This window comes from Osmerus mordax, chromosome 16 (assembly GCF_038355195.1).
Source record: "Osmerus mordax isolate fOsmMor3 chromosome 16, fOsmMor3.pri, whole genome shotgun sequence".
NCBI classification, from domain to species: domain Eukaryota; kingdom Metazoa; phylum Chordata; class Actinopteri; order Osmeriformes; family Osmeridae; genus Osmerus; species Osmerus mordax.
The window spans coordinates 16,605,766-16,628,125 of NC_090065.1; the positions used below are offsets into that span (position 1 = coordinate 16,605,766).

At 43.2% G+C, this 22,360-nt stretch overlaps 1 protein-coding gene across 6 annotated transcripts in view; it reads right to left on the reverse strand.

Moving 5' to 3' along the window:
- Positions 1 to 22,360, reverse strand: part of gigyf2 (GRB10 interacting GYF protein 2) — a 57,972-nt gene that overhangs the window by 24,550 nt on the left and 11,062 nt on the right. For 2 of the 6 annotated variants that reach the window (XM_067253211.1, XM_067253209.1), the window contains exons 2-18: positions 17,482 to 17,533; positions 17,150 to 17,297; positions 16,905 to 17,000; positions 16,683 to 16,791; positions 13,398 to 13,506; positions 12,291 to 12,331; positions 12,149 to 12,184; positions 11,702 to 11,926; positions 11,252 to 11,469; positions 10,483 to 10,666; positions 10,089 to 10,307; positions 9,742 to 9,914; positions 3,656 to 3,812; positions 3,238 to 3,404; positions 2,910 to 3,004; positions 2,380 to 2,508; positions 2,177 to 2,301 (exon numbers count right to left, since the gene is read on the reverse strand). In XM_067253211.1, the coding sequence (XP_067109312.1) occupies positions 2,177 to 2,301; positions 2,380 to 2,508; positions 2,910 to 3,004; positions 3,238 to 3,404; positions 3,656 to 3,812; positions 9,742 to 9,914; positions 10,089 to 10,307; positions 10,483 to 10,666; positions 11,252 to 11,469; positions 11,702 to 11,926; positions 12,149 to 12,184; positions 12,291 to 12,331; positions 13,398 to 13,506; positions 16,683 to 16,791; positions 16,905 to 17,000; positions 17,150 to 17,297; positions 17,482 to 17,519 (2,269 nt within the window). In that variant the 5' untranslated portion in view covers positions 17,520 to 17,533. Of the gene's footprint in view, positions 1 to 2,176; positions 2,302 to 2,379; positions 2,509 to 2,909; positions 3,005 to 3,237; positions 3,405 to 3,655; positions 3,813 to 9,741; positions 9,915 to 10,088; positions 10,308 to 10,482; positions 10,667 to 11,251; positions 11,470 to 11,701; positions 11,927 to 12,148; positions 12,185 to 12,290; positions 12,332 to 13,397; positions 13,507 to 16,682; positions 16,792 to 16,904; positions 17,001 to 17,149; positions 17,298 to 17,481; positions 17,534 to 22,360 lie in introns of those variants that run through there. The other 4 variants (XM_067253213.1, XM_067253212.1, XM_067253210.1 and 1 more) reach the window with 4 other exon arrangements.

Below are 22,360 nucleotides of genomic sequence, written 5' to 3' on the forward strand. Positions count from 1 at the left end.
AAAATAGTTTTTGGAGCTTTAAGTAATATAAACATTTCATTGGACTCAAATTGTTATAGTTTAACTATGAATATTATAAATTGAATGTATCAGTTTTAGACCAATTTGTGCAGTGTCCCCCCTTAAGGCCGATTTATACTACTCCGACTCCGTTACGGACGGATTAGTTGAATTTATAGTACTCCGAAGGCTGTGGGTGCTGAAAACAATTCACCGCCAGACGAGTAGGTGGCGCTGCACTGCGATGCCAACTAGGTTATCGAAATTAGCCGTTTCATCAATAAAAGAAGCAGCAACTACACTGCCCATTTCTCGTCACATTTTAATTCAGATGCTGATTTACATGTACTGTTTAGCTGAAATATGAATTCTAAAAACTTACAGCAATGGCGGTCAAGGAATTCTGTTCGTCTTGTTGGTCACAGCAACCCCAACCCCACCCCCGCCCCTGACGCAAGCTGTTCTTAATACGGACCAATCACAGCCAAGGAGTATCCGTAAAATTACAGACTAGCGGACGGATAGTCAGGAAAATCAGGAGGTGTACGTAGAGCTCTCTGAGGGGCTCGAAGAGGGCGTTCCCTGTGTCCGTCTCCGTGAAAACGGAGTAGTATAATTCGGCCTTTAGCCCTGAACCCTCACAGACTTGCTTGATGTCACCTAGTAAGTGATTACGTGCAAGAGGCTGAAAGGGCTCAAAATGCTATTCATTGGTTGTATCTACATTGAACTTTGTGTCATATAAAACCGAAGAGTAACGCCCGAAAATTATGCTCTACTCCCATCTGTGCAATACCGGTTACGAGGATGCGTAAGATTGCTTGCAATGTTTGCGTAGATTGCTTGCGATATTTTTGTTAAAGCTCCGTACGGTAACTTCATGCCGTGCCTGGTGTGAATGGGTCTGTGCCAAATATTATTTCTGGTAGGCTGTACCGCGGTTACAGGATATAGTCAAAATTCAAAACGTAGGCCAAATTCATACCGGTATATTTCTATACTGTTCATATCGCCCACCCCTACATAAAAGGGTTCAAAATGTCTGCGAAAGAGCCCTCGCACACTTGACGATTTAACTGTGGGACAGCCCTAAAGGCCGAAATATGCTTCTGCGTCTCCATTTACGGATGGGCGGGCGCACGGATACGCACGGAGACTTCATTTATGGTTCTCCGTAGGCTGTGGGTGCTGAAAACAATTCACCGCCAGAAGACTAGGTGGCGCAACGGGTTTTTTTAAGTCGTCGTCGAGTGTTTATTGACCTAGGTTATCGAGAAGTCGGAGCAAATTTACAAATTAGCCGTTTCATCAATAAAATACGCACATTTTCAGCAACTACACTGCCCATTTCTCGTCACATTTTAATTCAGATGCTGATTTACATGTACTGTTTAGCTGAAATATGAATTCTAAAAACTTACAGCAATGGCGGTCAAAGGATTCTGTTCGTCCTGTTTATCACGGCAACCCCGCCCCTGACGCAAGCGGGGTTGCCGTGATAAACAGGACGTTTAATACTGACCAATCACAGCCAAGGGGGTCTCCGTAGCTCTCCGAAATTAAGACGGATAGTTAGCAAATTCAGGAGGTGCACGTCGAGCTCTCCGGGGCTCTCCGAGGGCTGACGGAGAGCTCGTAGAGGGCGTTCCACAGAGACGAAGGCGTCCCCATGTGTCCGTTTTTCGAAAAACGCAGAAGCATATATCGGCCTTAAGCCCTCAAAGTGAGGGTCGACATTGGGATTGGGCCTAACCGTTCGTAAACTCCGGATTCATTCTCTGTCCGTCTTCTCTGAGTGAAAAAGAAGCTCGTCCCGCACATCGATTCAGAGCACGGAGAGAGGGGGCTATTCACAGACGGGTCCATTGTAGTGAGAGAGAGGCAAGAAGGGTCCGAGCGAATCAATGCACTGCACACAGCTCTACAATGATTTTTTGATGTTAACAATGATGAACATGAACATAAAATGATGTTAACAGTAAAAAAGTGTAAAACTGTCCAGCCAAAGCAGTCTCTTTTTCATTGATTACATGTGAGAAGTGAACATGGTGGGGCACATACATATTCCTCCTCTACAGTGAGAGCAACACTTCTTTTCAGTCATGTGGAATTATACCTGTATCCTATTAACGTAAAGACTTGTGTAATGGACTTAACTGTGAAGGCTGACACTCACCATTGGGCTGGAGGTTGAGTGTGCAGGAGGGTTGCGTGGATGGGTTTTGCATTTCCCAAACAGAACCGGAGGAGTCCGGTACTGACACAGACCGTGTGACTGTAGGTTGGAGGCTTTCAGAGGTTCTGTCCCATAGGAGAGTAAATCACATTTAAAAATGGGTGTTTACATTGGGGGGAAAAAAGTGCATGTGTGAAACCGACCTCATCTTAAGGGCCTGGTATTGCTGCAGAAGCAGGTTGATCTGCTGTTGCTGTTGCTGCTGCTGCTGAAGAGGAGCTGAGCTGAGAGCTGCAGCCTTCTGCTGGGCCAAGGCCTGGGCATACTGCTGCCTGAGGGATGAACCAGAAAAAGCCGGGACCGGGAAATAAAAATGAACAGGAATAAGTCTCCAATTCGCACACATTAGGTTATGGTAAAGCAAAGTGTCTCTTAAACATCATACAAATTGATCCTCATATACAGTGCCTATAAAAGTATTCATCTCCAATGGACTTTCATGTTTTGTTGTTTTACAACATTGAATCACAATGGATTTAGTTAAGCTTTTTTGACACTGAACAGAAATACTCTAATTTTTTAATTAATCTCTACAAACCGATCTAAATTACTGAAAAATGTAAACAACACATACATACAAAAGAAACAATACATGAGGTTAGAGATGGAGTTAAAGTAACAAATGCTTAGTCATGTGTGTGTACACACACATACAGAACATTTGTGGACCAACCTGAGGAGATACTGGTACTGAAGCTGCTGTAACTGGTAGAGGTTTAGGGCAGTGAGCTCCTGCTGCCTTTTCAACCTCTCCTGATCCCCATCACCCTGCGAGTGCGGGCACATTCACACGCACGGGAAAGTGAAACATACAGCAAATTAGAATGTTAGCGAGAAAGCCAAAGTGAAACGTCTAAATCCAAAAAGTTCCTTTTTTGAAGAGGGAAATTTATTCTACAATCGTTGAGTACCTTTTTAAGACTATTCTAAAAGTAAGTAATATTGGACAAAACTGAGGTCTAGTCAGTTGGAGTGAACCACAAGGACCACCGCTACTGTACCTGCAGGGGAGGTGGCGCGGGGCCCAAGGCAAAGGGTACCCTACCCCACATCTTAATGATTTCTCCCAGGGGCTGAAATACCTCATCACAGCCCCTTTTCACAAGAAGGGTCATGGTGAAATAGCCTGCCTGAAACCACTCACTCATCTCCTGGTTACTGAATGGCCCTGTGGACACACAACAATAAAAGGCATCTATGACACAGTAATGGGTGCAAGGTTTAGCTCAGTGGTTAGAGCATTTGCTTGGAGATCAAGGTCACAGGTTCAAAATCCCATCGTCACACTAGATGAAGGCTGCGTTTTTTTTTATGTGACAGCTAAATAAATACATTATTATTATTATTATTGTAATAATCAAATGCTAAACACAAATTATGCCAGTCCACTTCAACAAACTTTTCCTTCATCAGGCTCACCCTGCATCTCTCCCTGGGGGTCTTTATAGAACCACTTGAGTGCAGCCTCATGGGTGAGGGGCAGGCCTGCAGGCTTGGCTCTCTCCAAGGTCTTGCCAGCCAGCCTGTCATCCTCCACAGCACCCTCCTGCAGGTATGCCACCATTTTCTCAGCCTCCTGGAGAAACATAGCAAAGAGGGAAGATCAGTCAAAATGTATCAAGATGTATCAATGAAGTAGACTTTTGCCACAATGTAATGAAATGCCATGGGCCTGTTGATTACTTTACTTAGCCAAATATACACTCTTTGCAACAGTATGAACCAGTGGCAATTTCATCTCAGCACCCTTTTATTTGTAATATATATATATTTTTGAATTATTATGAATTATTTATATCTTAAATAAGTTTCAGTGCTCTAACGTGTTAAAACAATGTTTATTTATTGTTGACACATCATTATCGTTTCATTTGGTGCTGGTAGTTCATGAAGAAAATGAATTTTTTTCATTCATTCAAGATTTTGCATAATAATAAATGTATTAATTGTTATCCAGTGAAATTAGAGATTTATTAGCAAGGGGGTTTAACAGTTTTTCACTTTTGGCACTGTATCTATGTCACGTTCTCATTGGGGGCTGAGCCCCCCTAAAGGTCTGATCCTAGAATAACCCCTGGTATGAACCAAACAACCTTTGATAAACAGTCGAGAGTATGATCCCAAGATTTCACTGAAGAGAACAATGGGATGATTACCACCTACATACCAAGGGATGGTTACCGTAACCCGGTATTAAATTATGAGAGACCGTAGTATCGATAAGCTCTGACGCTATTGGTTCTGCTTTCAGTACTAGAGAATTAAGAAAATATATTTACGGTTCCTCCGGTAGGAGGGAACCTTTTGTTTGTGTTAGTATTTAGGGTTCCTCCGGTAGGAGGGAACCTATTGTTTTTGTTAGTATTCCTTTTATTCTTATTTTTTCTCTTCTCCACTTAATGGCTCAATAGCTCAAAAAGTCCTCCACCCGTTTTTTTTTTTCTTTTTCAAATTTGGCCCAATGATTCAACAGTACAACAGATACACTACTCCCAGACGTCTAGTGGCCCACCTACACCCATAGGTGGCGCTATAAGCCACGCCCAAAGTCTACGTGATTTCCCCAGCGCCCCATGTCCCAAAGCTGACCAAAGCTAATACTCTGCCCTTTCTTTTCATAAAATCTCCACAGTTGGTGTGTAGCAGAGAGGATAGAGAGACTGACATGTAACCTAATGCGCATAAGTTTAAATCCCCATCCAGCCTATTGTTGCTGGCCAAACATGAAGTAGTTTTGCTCTCTTGTTGTCCAACTCTCGATCTTCTACAATGTATATTTTTATCATATTTTGCGGAGGACCCCGCATCGCTGCTTGCAGCTATATTTCATATTCATTATTGTTAAATAAATGTTATCTTCTACATTTTCTCTCACCAAACATTTCTAATAATATTAAGACATTCGTCTACATTTTTGTTATTTGCAATCCAGAAGCACTGTCTGTCTCACACAGCAACAAGCGCGCAGTCATACACACACACACACACAATTCGAAAGCTCCAGCTTAATATAGTGACGCTGGCGGAGAGAATCTAACGCTCCAAAGTGTGGTTACACTTCACTACGATAGAAGTGTACGGGGTGGGGGGTGCTGGTGATGTTTCTGGTTTTAACTCTAACTTTTATAACTGGAGACAACTATAGCTCGAGACTACGCCTCGTCCATTAATTGTATATAGCGGGTCTGTTCTCAATTTGTTTTGTTTTAATTAAAAAACTAAACACAAAGTACCGATAAGAATACTCATAAAGTACTGGATCAATAAGCAGTATCGGTAACAGTAGTAATACCGTTAAAACCTTAACGGTACCCATCCCTATACATTAGGGGTGGAACGGTACATGTTATGCCAGTAATCACCTACGTTACGTATCAAACATGGACCATTTAAAATCGAGATATTACTGGACATTTGCGCAGCTAACGTCATTACACCAGCTACATTGTAAGCGTAATCCCCGCAAAATTCAAGTCAAAATGACAGGAGTGGTGTCTGCTGATATCACGGAGTTAAGGAATTTCTCAGTGCCTATTTACATTTTACATTTAGCAGACGCTTTTATCCAAACCGACTTCCAAGAGAGAGCTTTACAAAGTGCATAGGTCACTGATAATAACAACAACAACAAAAACATTGCGGGTAGCCAAAACATGAAGCACATATTGTGAACAACCAAAATAAGTGCCAAAGGGAAGAACCACAAAAGCATGTAGTTAAACAAGTTACAATTAAACAACATGGAATCGCTATAAGTGCAAGTGTACCTGTAGAAAAGCAAGCAACAGTAAAAAAAAAATTTCAACAATTTAAATCAGTTACCACTAACCAACAAGAGCAGCAAGACTAAGCCAGAGTCATTGTGATCTTTGAGGATACTTGTATTCAAGATGGCGCCGATGAAGGCTGCCTCGGTCGATAGGTGCCCTCTTTTTTGTCTTGTTTAGTCTGTTAATTCAGTGTTCTGCCAAGATTTCCGAGGTTCTCTAACAAGAGAAGTACTTCTAAACATCAGGACTACAACTCCTGTGGATTTATTTCCCACTTTTCTGCTTCCAGCGGCGGAATTTGTGGGAATTATAGTCAAAGCCACCCTCGGCTTTGTCCTAGCAGCGAAGCGTCGTAGGAGAGGCAAACGAGCCGGTGCTCTGGTGCGACTCCGTCGGGGTGGGGCACGCACAGCGTTACCGGGGATATTTCTATCCAACGTGCATTCACTGAGCAACAAACTGGACGAACTTCAGCTTCTGGTGTGGAAAAACAGAGACTTTCATTCATCTTCCGTTTTGTGCTTTACGGAGACATGGCTGAGTGAACTGATCCCAGACTGCGCTACAGCTAGAAGGTTTCAAACTGCTGAGAGCGGATCGTGACCCTGTGCTCTCTGGCAAAACGAAAGGCGGTGGTATTTGTTTTTACATTAACAGTGGCTGGTGTGAAGGTGTGACAGTGATTCTGCAGCACTGTTCTCCTGATCTGGAATAATTTTTTATTAACTGTAGATCTTTTTACTCGCCACGAGAGTTTGCATCATTCATTCTGGTTGGCGTCTACATGCCTCCGCAGGCTAGCGTCAACGAGGCTCAACGTGTGCTCGCCAGCCAGATACTGAGTGTGGAGCATGAAAATCCGGATTCCTTGGTTATTGTGCTAGGCGACTTTAACAAAGGCAATCTCACTCAAGAACTCCCAAAATATAGACAATTCATCAAATGCCCTACCAGAGAAGGAAACACCTTGGATCACTGCTACGCTACAATAAGCAAAGCATACCATGCAGTCCCCAGAGCAGCACTGGGTCACTCTGACCACGCTATGGTCCACCTGATTGCTGCATACAGGCAGAAGCTCACAGCTTCTGTGAGGACTGCTGTATACCAACATGCACCAGGGTGAGCTACAACAACGACAAACCCTGGTTTACAGCTAAACTCAGAAGGTTGAGGTCAGCGAAAGAGGTCGCATTTAGGAGTGGGGACAAAGACAGTTTCAAGGAGTCGAAGAACAGGTTTAGCAAGGCGGTGAAGGAGGCTAAACGACTGTACTCAGAGAGACTAAAACACCAATTCTCTGCAAACGACTCTGCTTCTGTCTGGAGGGCTCAGGCAGATTACCAACTACAAGCCCAGAGCCCCCCACTCCACTAACGACTCCCGCCTGGCCAACGACCTGAATGAGTTCTACTGCAGATTTGAAAGACAATTGGACAGTCTTGAACTACCCCTTCCCACCCAGGAGGCCTCCCACCTCCCCCCCCTCTACAGTGACGACTGTCTCCATTCAGGAGGGTGAAGTTAACAGAATTTTGAAGAGGCAGAATCCCTGCAAAGCAGCTGGGCCGGACTCTGTCTCTCCAGCCACCCTCAAGCAATGCGCTGACCAGCTGTCTCCGGTGTTTACCTACATCTTTAACACCTCCCTTGAGACATGCCATGTGCCAGCCTGTCTCAAGTCCGCCACCATCATCCCTGTGCCCAAAAAGCCAAGGCCAACAGGACATAATGAGTACAGACCCGTCGCCCTGACCTCTGTGGTAATGAAGTCTTTCGAGCGCCTGGTGCTGGCACACCGTAAATCCATCACAGACCCTCTGCTGGACCCCCGGTAGTTTGCTTACAGAGCCAACAGGTCTGTGGACGATGCAGTTAACATGGCCCTCCACTTCACCCTACAGCACCTGGACTCCCCAGCATCCTATGCCAGGATCCTGTTTGTGGACTTCAGCTCTGCCTTCAATACCATCATCCCCGCCCTGCTTCTGGACAAGCTCTCCTAGCTGAACGTGCCCGACTCCACCTGCAGGTGGATCACAGACTTCCTGTCTGACAGGAAGCAGTGCGTTAAGCTGGGAACACAAGTCTCTGACTCCCGGTCCATCAGCAACGGATCACCTCAGGGCTGCGTCCTTTCTCCTCTGCTCTTCTCCCTGTACACCAACAGATGCACCTCCAGTCATCCGTCCGTCAAACTCCTGAAGTTTGCGGACGACACCACCCTTATTGGGCTCATCTCTGGTGGAGACGAGTCTGATTATAGGTGGGAAGCGGCCAACCTGGTGACCTGGTGCAGCCAGAACAACTTAGAGCTCAATGCTCTTAAGACAGTGGAGATGGTTGTGGACTTCAGGAAGAACACAGCCACACTCACCCCCATCACCCTGTGTGACTCCCCAGTCAACACTGTGGAGTCCTTCCACTTCCTGGGCACTATCCTCTCCCAGGACCTCAAGTGGGAACTGAACATCAGCTCCCTCATCAAGAAAGCACAACAGAGGATGTACTTCCTTCGGCAGCTGAAGAAGTTCAACCTGCCAAAGACAATGATGGTGCACTTCTACTCAGCCATCATTGAGTCCATCCTCACCTCCTCCATCACCGTCTGGTACGCTGCTGCCACTGCCAAGGAAAAGAGCAGGCTGCAGCGTATCATCCGCACTGCTGAGAAGGTGATTGGCTGCAATCTGCCTACCCTCGAGGACCTGCACACCTCGAGGACCCTGAGGCGAGCGAGAAAGATTGTGGCCGACTCCTTCCACCCTGGACACTCCCTGTTTCAGTCACTCCCCTCCGGCAGAAGGCTGCGGTCCATCAGGACCAATACCTCACGCCACAAAAACAGTTTCTTCCCTTCCGCTGTTGGCCTCTAAAACAAGGCCAAGGGACCACACTGACTCTAATGACTTCCTGCTTAAAACACACTGCTTCTTGCACTGCATTACAAAAATTTTATTTTGTACATTTGTATTTTTTGTAATATTTGTATTTTTGAATTTTTATATTGTAAATTACGGCAACTTATATTTTATTGTATATTTTATTTAATTCTAATTCCAATTAGTACTGCTAGTTTATGTACCCTTAGTATAGATAGTCCACATATTTAAATTTTAGGTCCCTATATGTTTATTGTATGCACCTTCCTGCCAAAGCAAATTCCTTGTCTGTGCAAACTTTCATGGCAAATAAATCCCATTCTGACTGATTCTGAAACTAACATGGGGTCCAGCAAACCATTCCTTAATACCGTTGTACTCCCGGAACAAGTGTGTCTTGAGCCTTTTCTTGAAGGTGGGGAGACAGTCAGTGTCTCTGATGGAGGTGGGGGTGGGGAGCCTATCCTCTTACTGACATCACCGCACGTGGTTGTGGGGTATGTGAGTGGAAATACATCTAACATGCTAACGCATATAACGCATCTAGCGTTTGCTAAATTACAAAAAATATCCAACGCCATCACCCAGGTGTGCCAATCACTGGAACGAGACAAACTGTCCAACTTCTCCTCCCTACCGTGCTAAACCAGCCATTAGATACACATACAAATAGGGCAAAAAAAATTACTGACGCAATCTGAATTTACATGTCATCTTCAATGCCCCCGTATTCACTCGTAGAGGAACCTGGTTTGTTTTCCTTTTCCCTCCGTTGTACCGAACCGTGATGTCTGAACCGCGGTAAGAACCGAACCGTGACTTCAGTGTACCGTTTCACCCTTACTATACATACCTGTTCAAAGTGCTTGAGTCCCTCATCTTCATCAGCGTCTTGTGGCATAGCACTTGGTCTGCAGATGGGGGCCATGATGCCTGTGTTATAAGGGAGTTTGTTTGGTGTGGACATGGCCAAAGGAACCTCCAAGGCTTTTTGCGGTTGTACGCTGGGTGACGGGGCAGAGACTTCTGGATGGCAAAGACAGAACAAGAGTGACCCTTAACTAAATGAGTACAGTCATCCGTTCGAGCATGACCTCTTCATAGGGTACCATTGACACTTGTCTGTATGGGAAAATGTGTTTTATCTGCTCATGATAAAATACATTTCCAGATGTAAAATAAGAGTGTGTGCAGTCTCACCTGTGTAAGTGATGGTTTGTGTGATGGGCTCAAGGATGCTGTTGGACATAGGGACATGCATGGAGGCTTTGCTGGGCTCGGGCTGAGGCTCTGGGGCAGGGGGTCTCTCTGTCCTCTCCAGTGGCTCTGGCTCTTCTGGCTGGCTGTGTAGACTTGGGGGCTGGGGTTCTTGGACCAAGGGAGAAGGTGCCTCTTCGTCTACCCTCCCCACACCTGGAACTGGAGATTATGTTGCAATATTTATCTGTTAGGTTGATATAAATCATCTTAAAATCAGACAAACTGACCTCTTATAGACCAGTGGTTGGCGACATATTGCAGAAAATCATTGTTTCTGAAAGTTGAGATGCAATCTCAATTCACAGAATGTAAAAAAAACAACACTCCAACTCACCCTCTTTCCTCTCTGCCCCTCTTCGGGCCCCAGTAGCTGTCTCTTTGGTTTCCCGGGGCTCTCCCTCCTCTTCCTCTTCTTCTTCCTCCTCGCCCTCCTCCTCCTCCTCTAGCCGCTCCTCACAGTCCTCAAGGGGTCTGAAGTCAAGTTCAGCCTCCTCCAGTATTGGCTCCTTGGGGACTTTCTGTTGTGTGGGGGTGAACAATCAAGTTCTCTAAAGAATAACTGTGTGTGAGTCTTGAAGTATCAGCGTCTGCATGTTAGGAAGCCAATTACTGTACTCCCAACTTGGGTCAGGAGCACCAGCAAAAAGTTAGGCGCACCCACCAAAAAATGTAATATTGTCTTTTCAGCTCGAGTTAGCTCTCTGTCACCTGACAACGTTGCACAGTGACAAGGAGTGATTGACAGAAAATGTGTAAAGATTACATTTTTGGTTATGTGAAAGAACGGTGGGCCGGTCCCTGTATCAGCTCACAGCAGGCACATACTGTGCAGTTGGCTAATTAGCATGCGTTTTGTAAAGAAATCAAAACAGGTTGCACCATAATTACTTTCACTCGCACAAATGCTCCCAAATATATTTTGAGGTTGCACAGATTTTGGGAGCATATTTCAAGCTCTGGAGTTTAACGGGGCTATCTCGTCGTTTATGATAATTGACCTATGCACTTTTTGTAAAACTCTTTCTTGTAAGTCGCTTTGGATAAAAAAAAGTCTGCTAAATAAATAAATGTAATGGATGAGGAATATTGCACATCCTACTCACTTTAAGAGAAAGGAAAGCCCCTGAGGAGTCGAAGGTGCCCGTCTCCTCCTCTGCATCCTCCAGACACCACTCCGGCAGGCTGTCCCTCTCGTCCTCTAGGCTACCACTGCCTGACCGTGGACGTCGGTACCCCCGCTCATCTTCCCGTGCGTCAAAGGGGAACCGACGACGCTGTTGCTGGTCCGGATGTTCCCGCCACCCTGCAGATCGAGGGCCGTCTAGGGGATAAAGAACATAACAATGCTTAGGGGAGCCTCGCCCTGCCACTCATACTCTAATGTTGTCTGACACTAAACTGTGTATCAATACTGGCTGATTATTTATATGCTACTACTCTTCAAGTTTCTGTTAATGACCCAATGCTTTGTCAAAGGACAAACCTTGAACTACAATTAAAGTCAGCCTTTCCTTTTTTTTTATGCAGTCAGATAAGACGACAACTCCACCCACACACACGACAATCAGTGGCAGCAGCAGTGTGATTGCTACAGGGCACACCTGGACTCGGGGGGCACCACCGGTCACTGTCCCTTCGCGAACCTGCCAGACGCCAGCCCCCCTCATCGTCCTCACCATTCTGATCGTCGCGAGACATGCGCCAGTTCTCACTCTCTGAGCGGGTGAAGTCATGCTTCTTAAGCAGGCCAGTGACACTCTCCTCGTAGTTGGCCCGGACTGCACAGCGCAAGGGAGAAGCAGAAGGGGTGCAATGAGAAAGGATGGATCTCAGATGTTTCAAATCTAGCTGTCAAGTTTTAGTTAACTTTCAGCTTCCCTATGGCTCAGGGTTTCCCGCAGCACTTTGCAGCTGCCCCTCCTTAACTAACACATTTTCTGCGGGAAACCCTGTTGCTGATAAGGGAATGAAGTGGTGGAGTTTATAAAGAAAAAACCTACTGTGATTCAGCTGGAAGTGGGCTGGGACAGCTTCTACTGAGTAAACAAAGGCAGACAAAGTACATGAGCTGGACTGCAAAAAAAGGTATTTAAATTTCAGGTAAAATTTAAATTCTAACCATTACTGAAGTTTGGCACTAACCTGGGTCTTTTCGACCTGGCTTTTCAAATCTTCTGTCTCCCCTAGGGGGGAGAAAAAAAAAAGTAATGAAGGCACTACAAGGTAATGTTTAACAAATAAATTAATCTCAATATCCCTTATAACATGCATTCAATCTACAGAGGACTAGAGAACTCAAGTCCTGAAAAGGTGTGCACGTTTGATTTACACACAGGACTTAAAAGCTGTTTTACTGCAGTGTTAATATGCAAATTTCATGATTATGCATAGCATGTATTAGTTGCTAAGTACAAACTCTCTTTTGGACAATTTCTACAATAAAGCTTATGAAAAGATGACTAGTGTGTTTGTATCAACAACAAAAATTTACATTATTTTATAAACTTGGTAAAAACCAAAAAAATGAGCCGTCAAAGTGGACGTTTTCTGCTTCCCGTGGTTTGCTGCGTTTACGTGCTTAGAATCAATCAATCATGTTGTACCTTTTTTATTTGGCTAATTAATGTGTTTTTGTATCAATATAAGATGTATTGTTTTTAGGGTGACTTTTTAACATTCTGTCAAGGGTCTACAAATGAAAAATAGCCATACTGGCTAATTCTGGAACATTTACAGTTGTTCATTAATGTAAATAAATACAATTCAAATTAATCATGGCCGATCAAGCACTGTATGCTTACTTGATCGCTGACAAACTGCATGGTCGCAAATGTCATTGCATTAGAACTTGCACGAACCAGTGTACTGAAATGGGTCATTTTATGTCTTGGGCTATGTTAAACTCTCTCCAATCTGCAGATTGATAATACAACCAGAACTCAACTAAACTTTCCGTTACTAAGAGGTGGACTAAAACACTTTCTTCATTGATAATTGCAGTGTCATTAAAGGCTAAATTTAATTCAATTGTACACAGCAAGTTTACGGTTAGGATTAGAGTTGAGACTAGACCCATTTTCAGACTGGCAGCAAAATATGATATTGGAAGTAAAAGATTGAAAAACACCGGCCAACAATACAGAAATCTCTCGGCATGGCACGCTTTGTGAGTGCACAAAATAAAATTCACATGCGCACAAACCCTCCACTGCTAAAGCTCCATCCTAGGGGAAAAACTGAAGACAGTACCTCTCCTCCCAGCTCTGGGAACGGTGCATTTCCCTCCCTCCTCGGCCAAATGCTCCTTCCACATCATCAAAGCTTCTTTGGTAAAAACCTCCGTCTCCCCTTCCTCTACCTAAATTTACAGAAAGGAAAAGACAAAACAAGCAGAAAAACAAGGGGCAATGAGCTGACAATGTAATCCCTCCATGTTTAATTGATAAAAAAAAAAGAAAAAAAAAAGAAAGTTTGCTCTCCTGTAAATGGACTACGAAAACATATACGTTTTGGGTGTTGCCCAAGAGCACATATTACATCACACATTGCTACCACCCAGGCAGATTTCTGCAATTTCACATTTACACAGGTGAACGTAGAGGAGCCATGTAGAGGCTGACAGACTCAACCAAAGGTGCATCCACACTCGAGATAATGGCATGTCTGCAAACCCCTAATCTATTTACCCAAAAAAATCTATCTGTATTTGGATAGAAACCAAAAGTGGGTGGGGCCTAAACCAGACATGTTTCAGGACATTGTTTTGCATTATTTTGTCAAATAGTCGTATTAAAGTGGATGAAAGTGAAATGTTATTATTACAGAAATAATTCAGGATTACTCTTAATTTGACTATTTATTAAAATAGTACCAGAGGGTTAAACAGCAATGCAAGGACCTGGTTAAGTGTTTCCGCTATAAACATTTTGCAACGGTGGCCCACCACTACAAAATCATTGTTGCCGCTGCTTCGGAATTTCATGAAACGTAACCAAGTCTGTTTTAGATGATTCCCTGCTCCAACACACCTGATTCAAATGAATGGTCATAAGCAGGCTTCTGCAGAGCTGGATTACAACCCATTCATTTGAATCAGGTGTGTTGGAGCAGGGAAACATCTAAAACATGCAGGACAGGGGTGCCCTGAGGACCAGGGTTTGGAACCACTGTGCTAGACCAACAAGTATGATCCATGGAGGCCCCACCTCGCAATTTACAGGACTTAACAGATCTGCTAATAAGGTCTTGGTGCCAGATACCACAGCACACCTTCAGAGGTCTAGTGAAGTCCATGCCTAGATGGGTCAGGGCTGTTTTGGCAGCAAAATATGGACCTACACAATATTAGCCAGATGGTCGTTATGTTATTTCTGATAATGTTTGTTGCATGCACGCACCACATCAGGACTAGGGGTGGAACGGTACACTGAAATCACGGTTCGGTACAGGTTTGGTACAATGGAGGGAAAAGCAATACAAACCAGGTTCCTCTACGAGTGAATACGGCGCATTGAAGATGACATGTAAATTCCAATTGCTTCAGTGATTTTTTTGCTCCTATTTGTATGTGTATCTAAAGGCTGGTTAAGCACTGTAGGGAGAAGTTGGATTTTTGTTTTGTCTCGTTCCAGTGATTGGCACACCTGGTTGATGGCGTCGGATATTATTATAAGTCATTTAGCACACGCTCTTATCCAGATGCGTTATATGCGTTAGCATGTTAGATGCATTTCCACTCACATACCCCACAACTGCTGAACAACGCCGACACAGTGCTTATCCACCACTCTCTCACCTGTACTACTGTAACTGACTGGGAAACCGAAGTTTTCCCAAACTTGCGATATTAAAGAGGCCGGCGGGTCCTCTATCTCTTGTGGGTCGCCACCACTCGCCATACTTGTCCTTAGTGCTGCTAGCCATCTCTGACTCACAGCGGCACCAATCAGACCTTCAGAGCTAAGGTGGGGCTACAGATTAGGTGTCGCTAAAGAACACGAGTATCTAACAGTAGTTCCGCATTACATTAATTAATTTGCACGCAACTTTTATTTACTTTTATACCGTGTATTCTCCGTGTCATTTCATGCACCGAACCGTGACGCCCAGGGCTCTACGCTAATGTTTTCACCAAGGAGTACTAGGAGCACAGTGTTGTTTTTTTTGTATTCGTTTATTTAACATAACTTAACACAGGGGCGTCGTTAGACCCTTTTTACAGGGGCACGTGCCCAGTATAAATCTGCTGTGTCCCAGTAAAATAGAAAAAAATAAACGCAATATCCCAATCAACGCATGTAAAATCAATGCAGTTTAACCGAAAACACAAAGCTTGCATTAACTATAGATTTCCCTGCCAAAGCTGATATCAAACTTGCGTCCCTGAACTGTTATATAGTGGGTTAAGCGAGGGGAGTTTCTATAGCCTAATAGTGCATTGTGCGCAACACGCTTGGAAGAAGGGATATGAATAGGGGCCTGTGCCCCAGTACAGTTTTGTCTAACAACACCACTGACTTAACAGTTAATGCTAGACAACTAGCAACTTTCCCTCTGACATTATAGACTATGTAAGCACACCACGGATTAAAAGGTTTGGTAGTCAAAGTTAGGTAGACCCAGAGCCATATAAAAAGAGAGTTGGGACACTTCCATAGACTTCCATTGTAATCGAAGAAGGCAGAAGTAAAGCGTGTCATTTGCGACATAGTCCCAAACATTGTATTTTGCAACGTTCAACCCCATTCATGTTCAGTGTTACGAAGCAAGTTAGCTATTTTGGGGCGTAATTGACAAAGGCCGTAATTGACAAAGGCCGAATCACCAATCTTCTTATGACTGCTTCTGGTGACCTCTAATAGGCCTGCATTTGATGATCGCAGTAAATCAGTAAATCGAGATGCTGCTACTGTCTGTCCCGTTGAAAACCATTCAAACAGGTTGCCATCAGTGTTTTTTTGCGAGCTACTTGAACCAAGTGATAACGTGTAGGCGAGATCAGAGAGTGTTGTAACTCTTTTTATATGGCTCTGGCCCATTGGTTGCGAATCGTCGCTCTCGTGTCATTATGCTATGTTCACATCGCATGACTCCGCGACTTGCTTTCCATGTGAAATCAATGGTATGCTTCACTTCATCGCATGGTTGTTCCGTGTATTGACAACAACCCGTCACTCGCGCACTGTGCTCGTAAATTATTTTTAAGTTCGCACTATACCTATTTCTAGGCGCAAATGTGAGTGAAATACTCGCACTGTAGAGCCCTGGTGACGCCTGTTTTGGTTCAATACATGTACCGTTCCACCCCTAATCAAAACACATCAGATCCCATCAACAGGGGCATTACACTATTACGCTTGCGTTGTTTGACAAACAATTCTGGCATTGAAAGATAAGTGATCAAATCATCCGATTCTGAATATTACCAATGAACTTCAGATGGAATAATGACCAAGGCATTATCTGTGCTATTACGAGTAATGTATTTGGCTTTGGATAAATCCCTAATCCACACTGACTCAATAATGGTCTTACCACGTCCCCGTGAGGTACTTCGACCCCTCGGTGCCCCTACTACCAGACCTCCTCCTCGACCCGTCAATCGGAGCACAGCTGCACTGTTTACAGACATGGAAAAATTTCTCTGCACAGGGAGAAAGGGGTGGGGGTGTTTGTATTTGGTCACAATGTTTGATTTCAGAAAGGGGATATTCAGGTTTCTCAAGGTTAGTGTTTTGACATTATGTCAAGTGCTACCTGCTCTTCCTCTGTAAAAGGTACAAGTGCCAGTGGAGGCAGGGGGTCCTCTTGTAGAATGGGCAGAAATTCCTTATCATGCAGGTCTATAGGGATCTGGGGGAGAAAATAAATAAATAATGTCACTTGGAAATATAGGATTGACTTAAGTATTCAATAATAAAAGGTACCCTAGTTCCTATCCAGATCATGTACATGGATCTGTAACTGTATGTAATATATTAAAACACAGAATTTAGCCGTACCTTGTTGTCCTTTACATAAAGTGCTAACATCTCTTCTCTCCCATAACGGTAGTCTGCAAGTTTATACTTTGGCAAAGCAGGTGAGAGCGGTGGTGAGGCAACAGTAGCACTGTTGCCCCCACCTCCTCCCCCAGACAAGGCTCGGAGCCTGGGAGAAAGGATAGAAAGGAGTAGGACATGTGGGAAAGTGAAATGCAAATTTTAGGTAAAGATTGCAAGTTTAAAAGTAGGGAAATCCAGCCCATATCAAAAATATTAATTCAACACGTCTTCAAACGTTATGACATTTGGATTCTCAATATCATGAATTTATGTTCATCTTAGTTACTAACCATTCTGGTCCAAAGTTAAGTGTCTGAGTTTCTGCCATTCTTCCTTGAAGTTCTATGGAGGGGGAAATTATCATCATCAATGCTAGCATCAACATGCTAACCCAAAATGTCACAAGTTGAATAATATCCATATGGAAAAAAACATTAAATAATTAATAATTCCAGGACTCAACATTAAACATTTTTGGCACTGGGCCAGTGGGTTTGAAACTTACTGGCCCCAAGACAATTTTTACTGGCCCCCCCTCCAAAAGTTGTAATTTATCATTGTTACAACAAAACCAAAGACTTATAAGTTGTGTTATTCTGTTTACATGTTTAACCATTTATTAAACGCATCCTGGATATAAAAAGAACAAAAATGAAATCACATTTCTAGTGATAAAAAATGTAAAGGTAATAGTCAGCAAAACAATTGACTTTTAACTTCAAACATGACGTGCTCTCTTCCCTGCTGACAGCCATCTCTGCACAACTCTGTCTGGCTGAAACTGAAACCTCTGGTCCCTCAATGCTAATATATAAAAGCTTCCATAGCATTTCATCAGTATGATACTAAGTAGGCTACCCAAGTCGACACCATTCTTCTGCTGCAGTTCAATAGCCCGGGGGAACGAGGCGAACGGCTGTCCCGTCTTAATGACGTGATATGCCGTTGTTATAAGTCATGCAATAACACGATGGGCATCTACATTTAAATTCCTGACCAGCATGGTCAACGGCCTGGAAGATGGATCGACAACCATCCGCTTAGCTGTCACGCAAACCAGGTGCTGTCTGCTAGCATGGATGGGTCAGGGATTGTTTTAGAAAATTGTCGGTGCCTGTGTAAAAAGATCCACTTTTGTCTGCTTTAGACGGGAACATACGACCGACGACACAGTGCATCTTCGTTCCATAAAAAAAAGTTGCTTCCGTTTAAGCTCGTAGCTCTACTTTGCTGCCATCTTCACTTTATTGTCTCGCGCCAGTTGTTTATTATCAATCATTATTAAAATTATCAAGATTAGAGAATTACAATTTGACAACCACTAGTCACTCACTACTCAACTCTTGATTTGCCAACTGTGCGCCCCACGAGATGCAAAGTTATTTATGGATTTAGCAGATAGCAAAACACTCAAGTTACAGTTGCTACACAAAGTAGCGTATGTGCATGGAAATTGTAATAATAAGTTTCCCCGTTTAGGAATAGGTTCTCCACAAACACCTGCAATTGGCAAAAATGGGTTCTCTCTTTGCCAATAGTCCAGCTAACTGAAATGACCTAGATCATTGGTCTCAAACTCAATTTATATGAGGCTACTGCCCAGGTGGTCTTTTCCCAAGGGTGCCGCTTTAACAATTGTGGAGGGAGAAGGAACTGTATACTATACAATCAAATAAGCACAACAGGAGGGGGGGGGGGGGGGGGGGGGGGGCAGATGGCTGAGCGGTTAGGGAATTGGGCTATTGCCTTGCCCAAGGACACAACGTCAGTTGGCACTGCCAGGAATCGAACTGGCAACCTTCGGATTACTAGCCCGATTCCCTCACCGCTCAGCCACCTGACTCCCTGATAAATGACTAAATGTAAGCACAAGACTATCAACCTTTCCTTAGTGTGACACCTGGCAGCACTTCTGCTGAGACATAGTTGGTTGGAGATGGTTAACAGTCTGGATCTGTACTTGGATTTCATGAAATTCATAAATGAGAATAGTTAGAAGAATAGAAGAGAATAGAAGTCTGGAAAGGACGGGGGCAGCTAACGCCTATATTAGGCTACATCGGGGGCTTATGTGACATGTTGATTGCGACTACTCAAGTCAATTCTTGTGATTCCACCAGACAGCACACTTCAGAAGCAGCTCTCCACTCTGCTTCTCTAAAGACAGGCGTCTTGTCTATTCTTGACGGACACCTCGTGTCACACAGCCACACAGTTTGAAGTTGAAATGCGGCAGGTGTATGGCTCAGGACCAGTGTTAACACAGTTACTTTGAAAAAGTAACTTAGTTACGTTACAGTTACTTGATTTTAAAAGTAACTACGTTAGATTACAAGTTACTTTATTAGTTACATTCAGCAGCTGCCGACAACACCCCCGCCGCCTCAACATAAAAATAGGTGCGTTCGACTTCATGCAGCGCCGCCGGTGCTGCATGAAGCACCGAACACACTTATTGACAACAGTCTCTATAAGTTTGACTGTGCAGTGCTGCGACTCCAAATGTTTCTTCAAATTTGATGTAGTGTTTTTGTATACAACAAAATATATAAAGTATATATATAAAAAAGTATAGTGTACAACAAACCTTGATATTTCCAACTTTAGCTGACAAATACTCAAAATAGTGATTGTATTTCCAACTCGAAAATGCGCATCTCTCTCCTGCTACATTGTTGTTTGTGTCGCTGAGTGGTAGGTCTATGTATATTAGGGCTGTAACTAACGATTATTTTAATAATCGATTAATCTGTCGATTCTTTTTTCGATTAATCGATGAATCGGATAAAAAAAACAAAAAAGCATTAATTTCCAACCCTTAATTCAAAAACAGAACTGACAGTGCAAATTCACGGTGCAAAAAATCTTCAGAATGTGCACAAACAGGCACACAATTGATTTGTATTTTTTTATATTAGCGTGGACTTAATGCTATTTTACATTTACATTTAGTCATTTAGCAGACGCTCTTATCCAGAGCGACTTACAGTAAGTACAGGGACATTCCCCCGAGGCAAGTAGGGTGAAGTGCCTTGCCCAAGGACACAACGTCAGGGACCGGGAATCGAACTGGCGACCTTCGGATTACTAGCCCGACTCCCTCACCGCTCAGCCACCTGACTCCCTATTTTCCAAGATGAGCAATTTATTTGAGTTTTGTTTAAAACTTTAATGAAAATTTAAAGGTTCTGGAAGTAGGCCAGACTGTTAGAATAATCTGGTGTATATTTAACCTTTTAAGAATCCTGTTAAATTTGCCTGAAAACGCCTAAACAGCATACCCAAAGTAAATTGGAAGCTGTTCTTGAACCATTTGGAGTACATGCATGTAAATGATCTCTTTTGAAAGCTGACACTCTGAAGTTATTTCCCCTGTTGTCAGGACCCCTGTCAGTCCTACTAGTGTTGAGTAATAGAAGCTTGAACACAAGGAAAGTGAAAATGTCTATTTCCGCCTAGATTTTGTTTTGAAAACAGAGGCCTGAAGAGGCCTAGAGGTGGTAGGTATTAGCTGGAAGACTAAATTGGACCACAGGTTGAAGCCTTACCCAATTCAAATCAAAAGTCAAACATAATACCACAATATATTCATATTTGACACATGTTTTTATAAGAGTACATCCATTCATTTTCTAAAAGGGCCTTTTGGAGACTCCAAAATGACCCTTTGTAACCAAGGTCAAATACTCAGGATAAAAGGTATTATTTTTCATAATTGTTATCTCTAATGAAAGGTGGTACTTAGAACTATCATATATAATAGCTAAATCCCTAATTAGTATTACTGAAACACAAAAATTGAAGCATGAACACATTGGAGTGCTTTATCTGATTCCCAGGATTGGCGCACAAAGAAAACTGATTGCGCAATTACCATATTGCGCAATCGACTTTTATTTTGACGGCTCCACAGACACATACAAATGAGGTATTGGCATTTTCAGCTAGCTTTCAGCTACAAGGCTAACGAGCTCATTTCAGAGCCAGTCGAAGCCAGTTCGAGAAATTTGTTTAGAAAGTGTGGGGGGGGGGGGGGGGGGGGGGGCAGGACGCACAGACCTAATTGGCCTAACGGGGCATGGAAGCTCCTATTGGGTCAAACAAGGTGTCAATCAAAAGGGGAGGGTTCAACGGACATTTTGATGCCTTCATATCGTAAATACTCCGTTGCTAACCGGAGAAAAGAACACTTATGTGAACAAGTTGTTTCTTCCGTCGGCTAACTTCCATAATGAAACAAAGGATAATGGCTATTCATGAATGTAAAACATTGTATTTGGACGAATTACTTTACATGGTTAGATACTTTGAACCCTTGGGAATGTACGCAGATCAAGTTTTGATGTGTTGTTTGCATACCTGGACGACACAGAACCTTTGAGGGTAAGTAGAGACGTTTGGCTTTGTAAACAACACCAAAGTGGTGACTGGACAAAGACGTTGACTAAACTTGTTGTTGTGACTCGATCTTGAAATGGTTTACATATCTACAAGCACAAGAATCGTAGCTTTCCAATGATGTATAACATGTGTCGCGTCTAAAAAATATATTTGTTAGAATTTAGTGCGTCGTAACTGAGGAAGGGGGGGGCAGCATTTTTGTAACGCGGGCGAAACAGGAACATAAAAAGGTTACGATTTTTAGACACAATTTTGAAAAAAGTTAAGATTTGCGAGGATTAAGCTATTTTCAAAGATTAGTGATTTTCTATCATTTTATTTGAAACTTCATTGAAAAAGTAAAGGCTGTGGAAGTATACCAGACATTGTTAACCTGTTTACGTTCCTGTATCGCACCCCCTTCCTCAGTTACGACGCACTAAATTCTAACAAATATATTTTTTAGACGCTACACATGTTATACATCATTGGAAAGCTACGATTCTGTGCTTGTAGATATGTAAACCATTTCAAGATCGAGTCACAACAACAAGTTTAGTCAACGTCTTTGTCCAGTCACCACTTTGGTGTTGTTTACAAAGCCAAACGTCTCTACTTACCCTCAAAGGTTCTGTGTCGTCCAGGTATGCAAACAACACATCAAAACTTGATCTGCGTACATTCCCAAGGGTTCAAAGTATCTAACCATGTAAAGTAATTCGTCCAACTACAATGTTTTACGTTCATGAATAGCCATTATCCTTTGTTTCATTATGCAAGTTAGCCGAC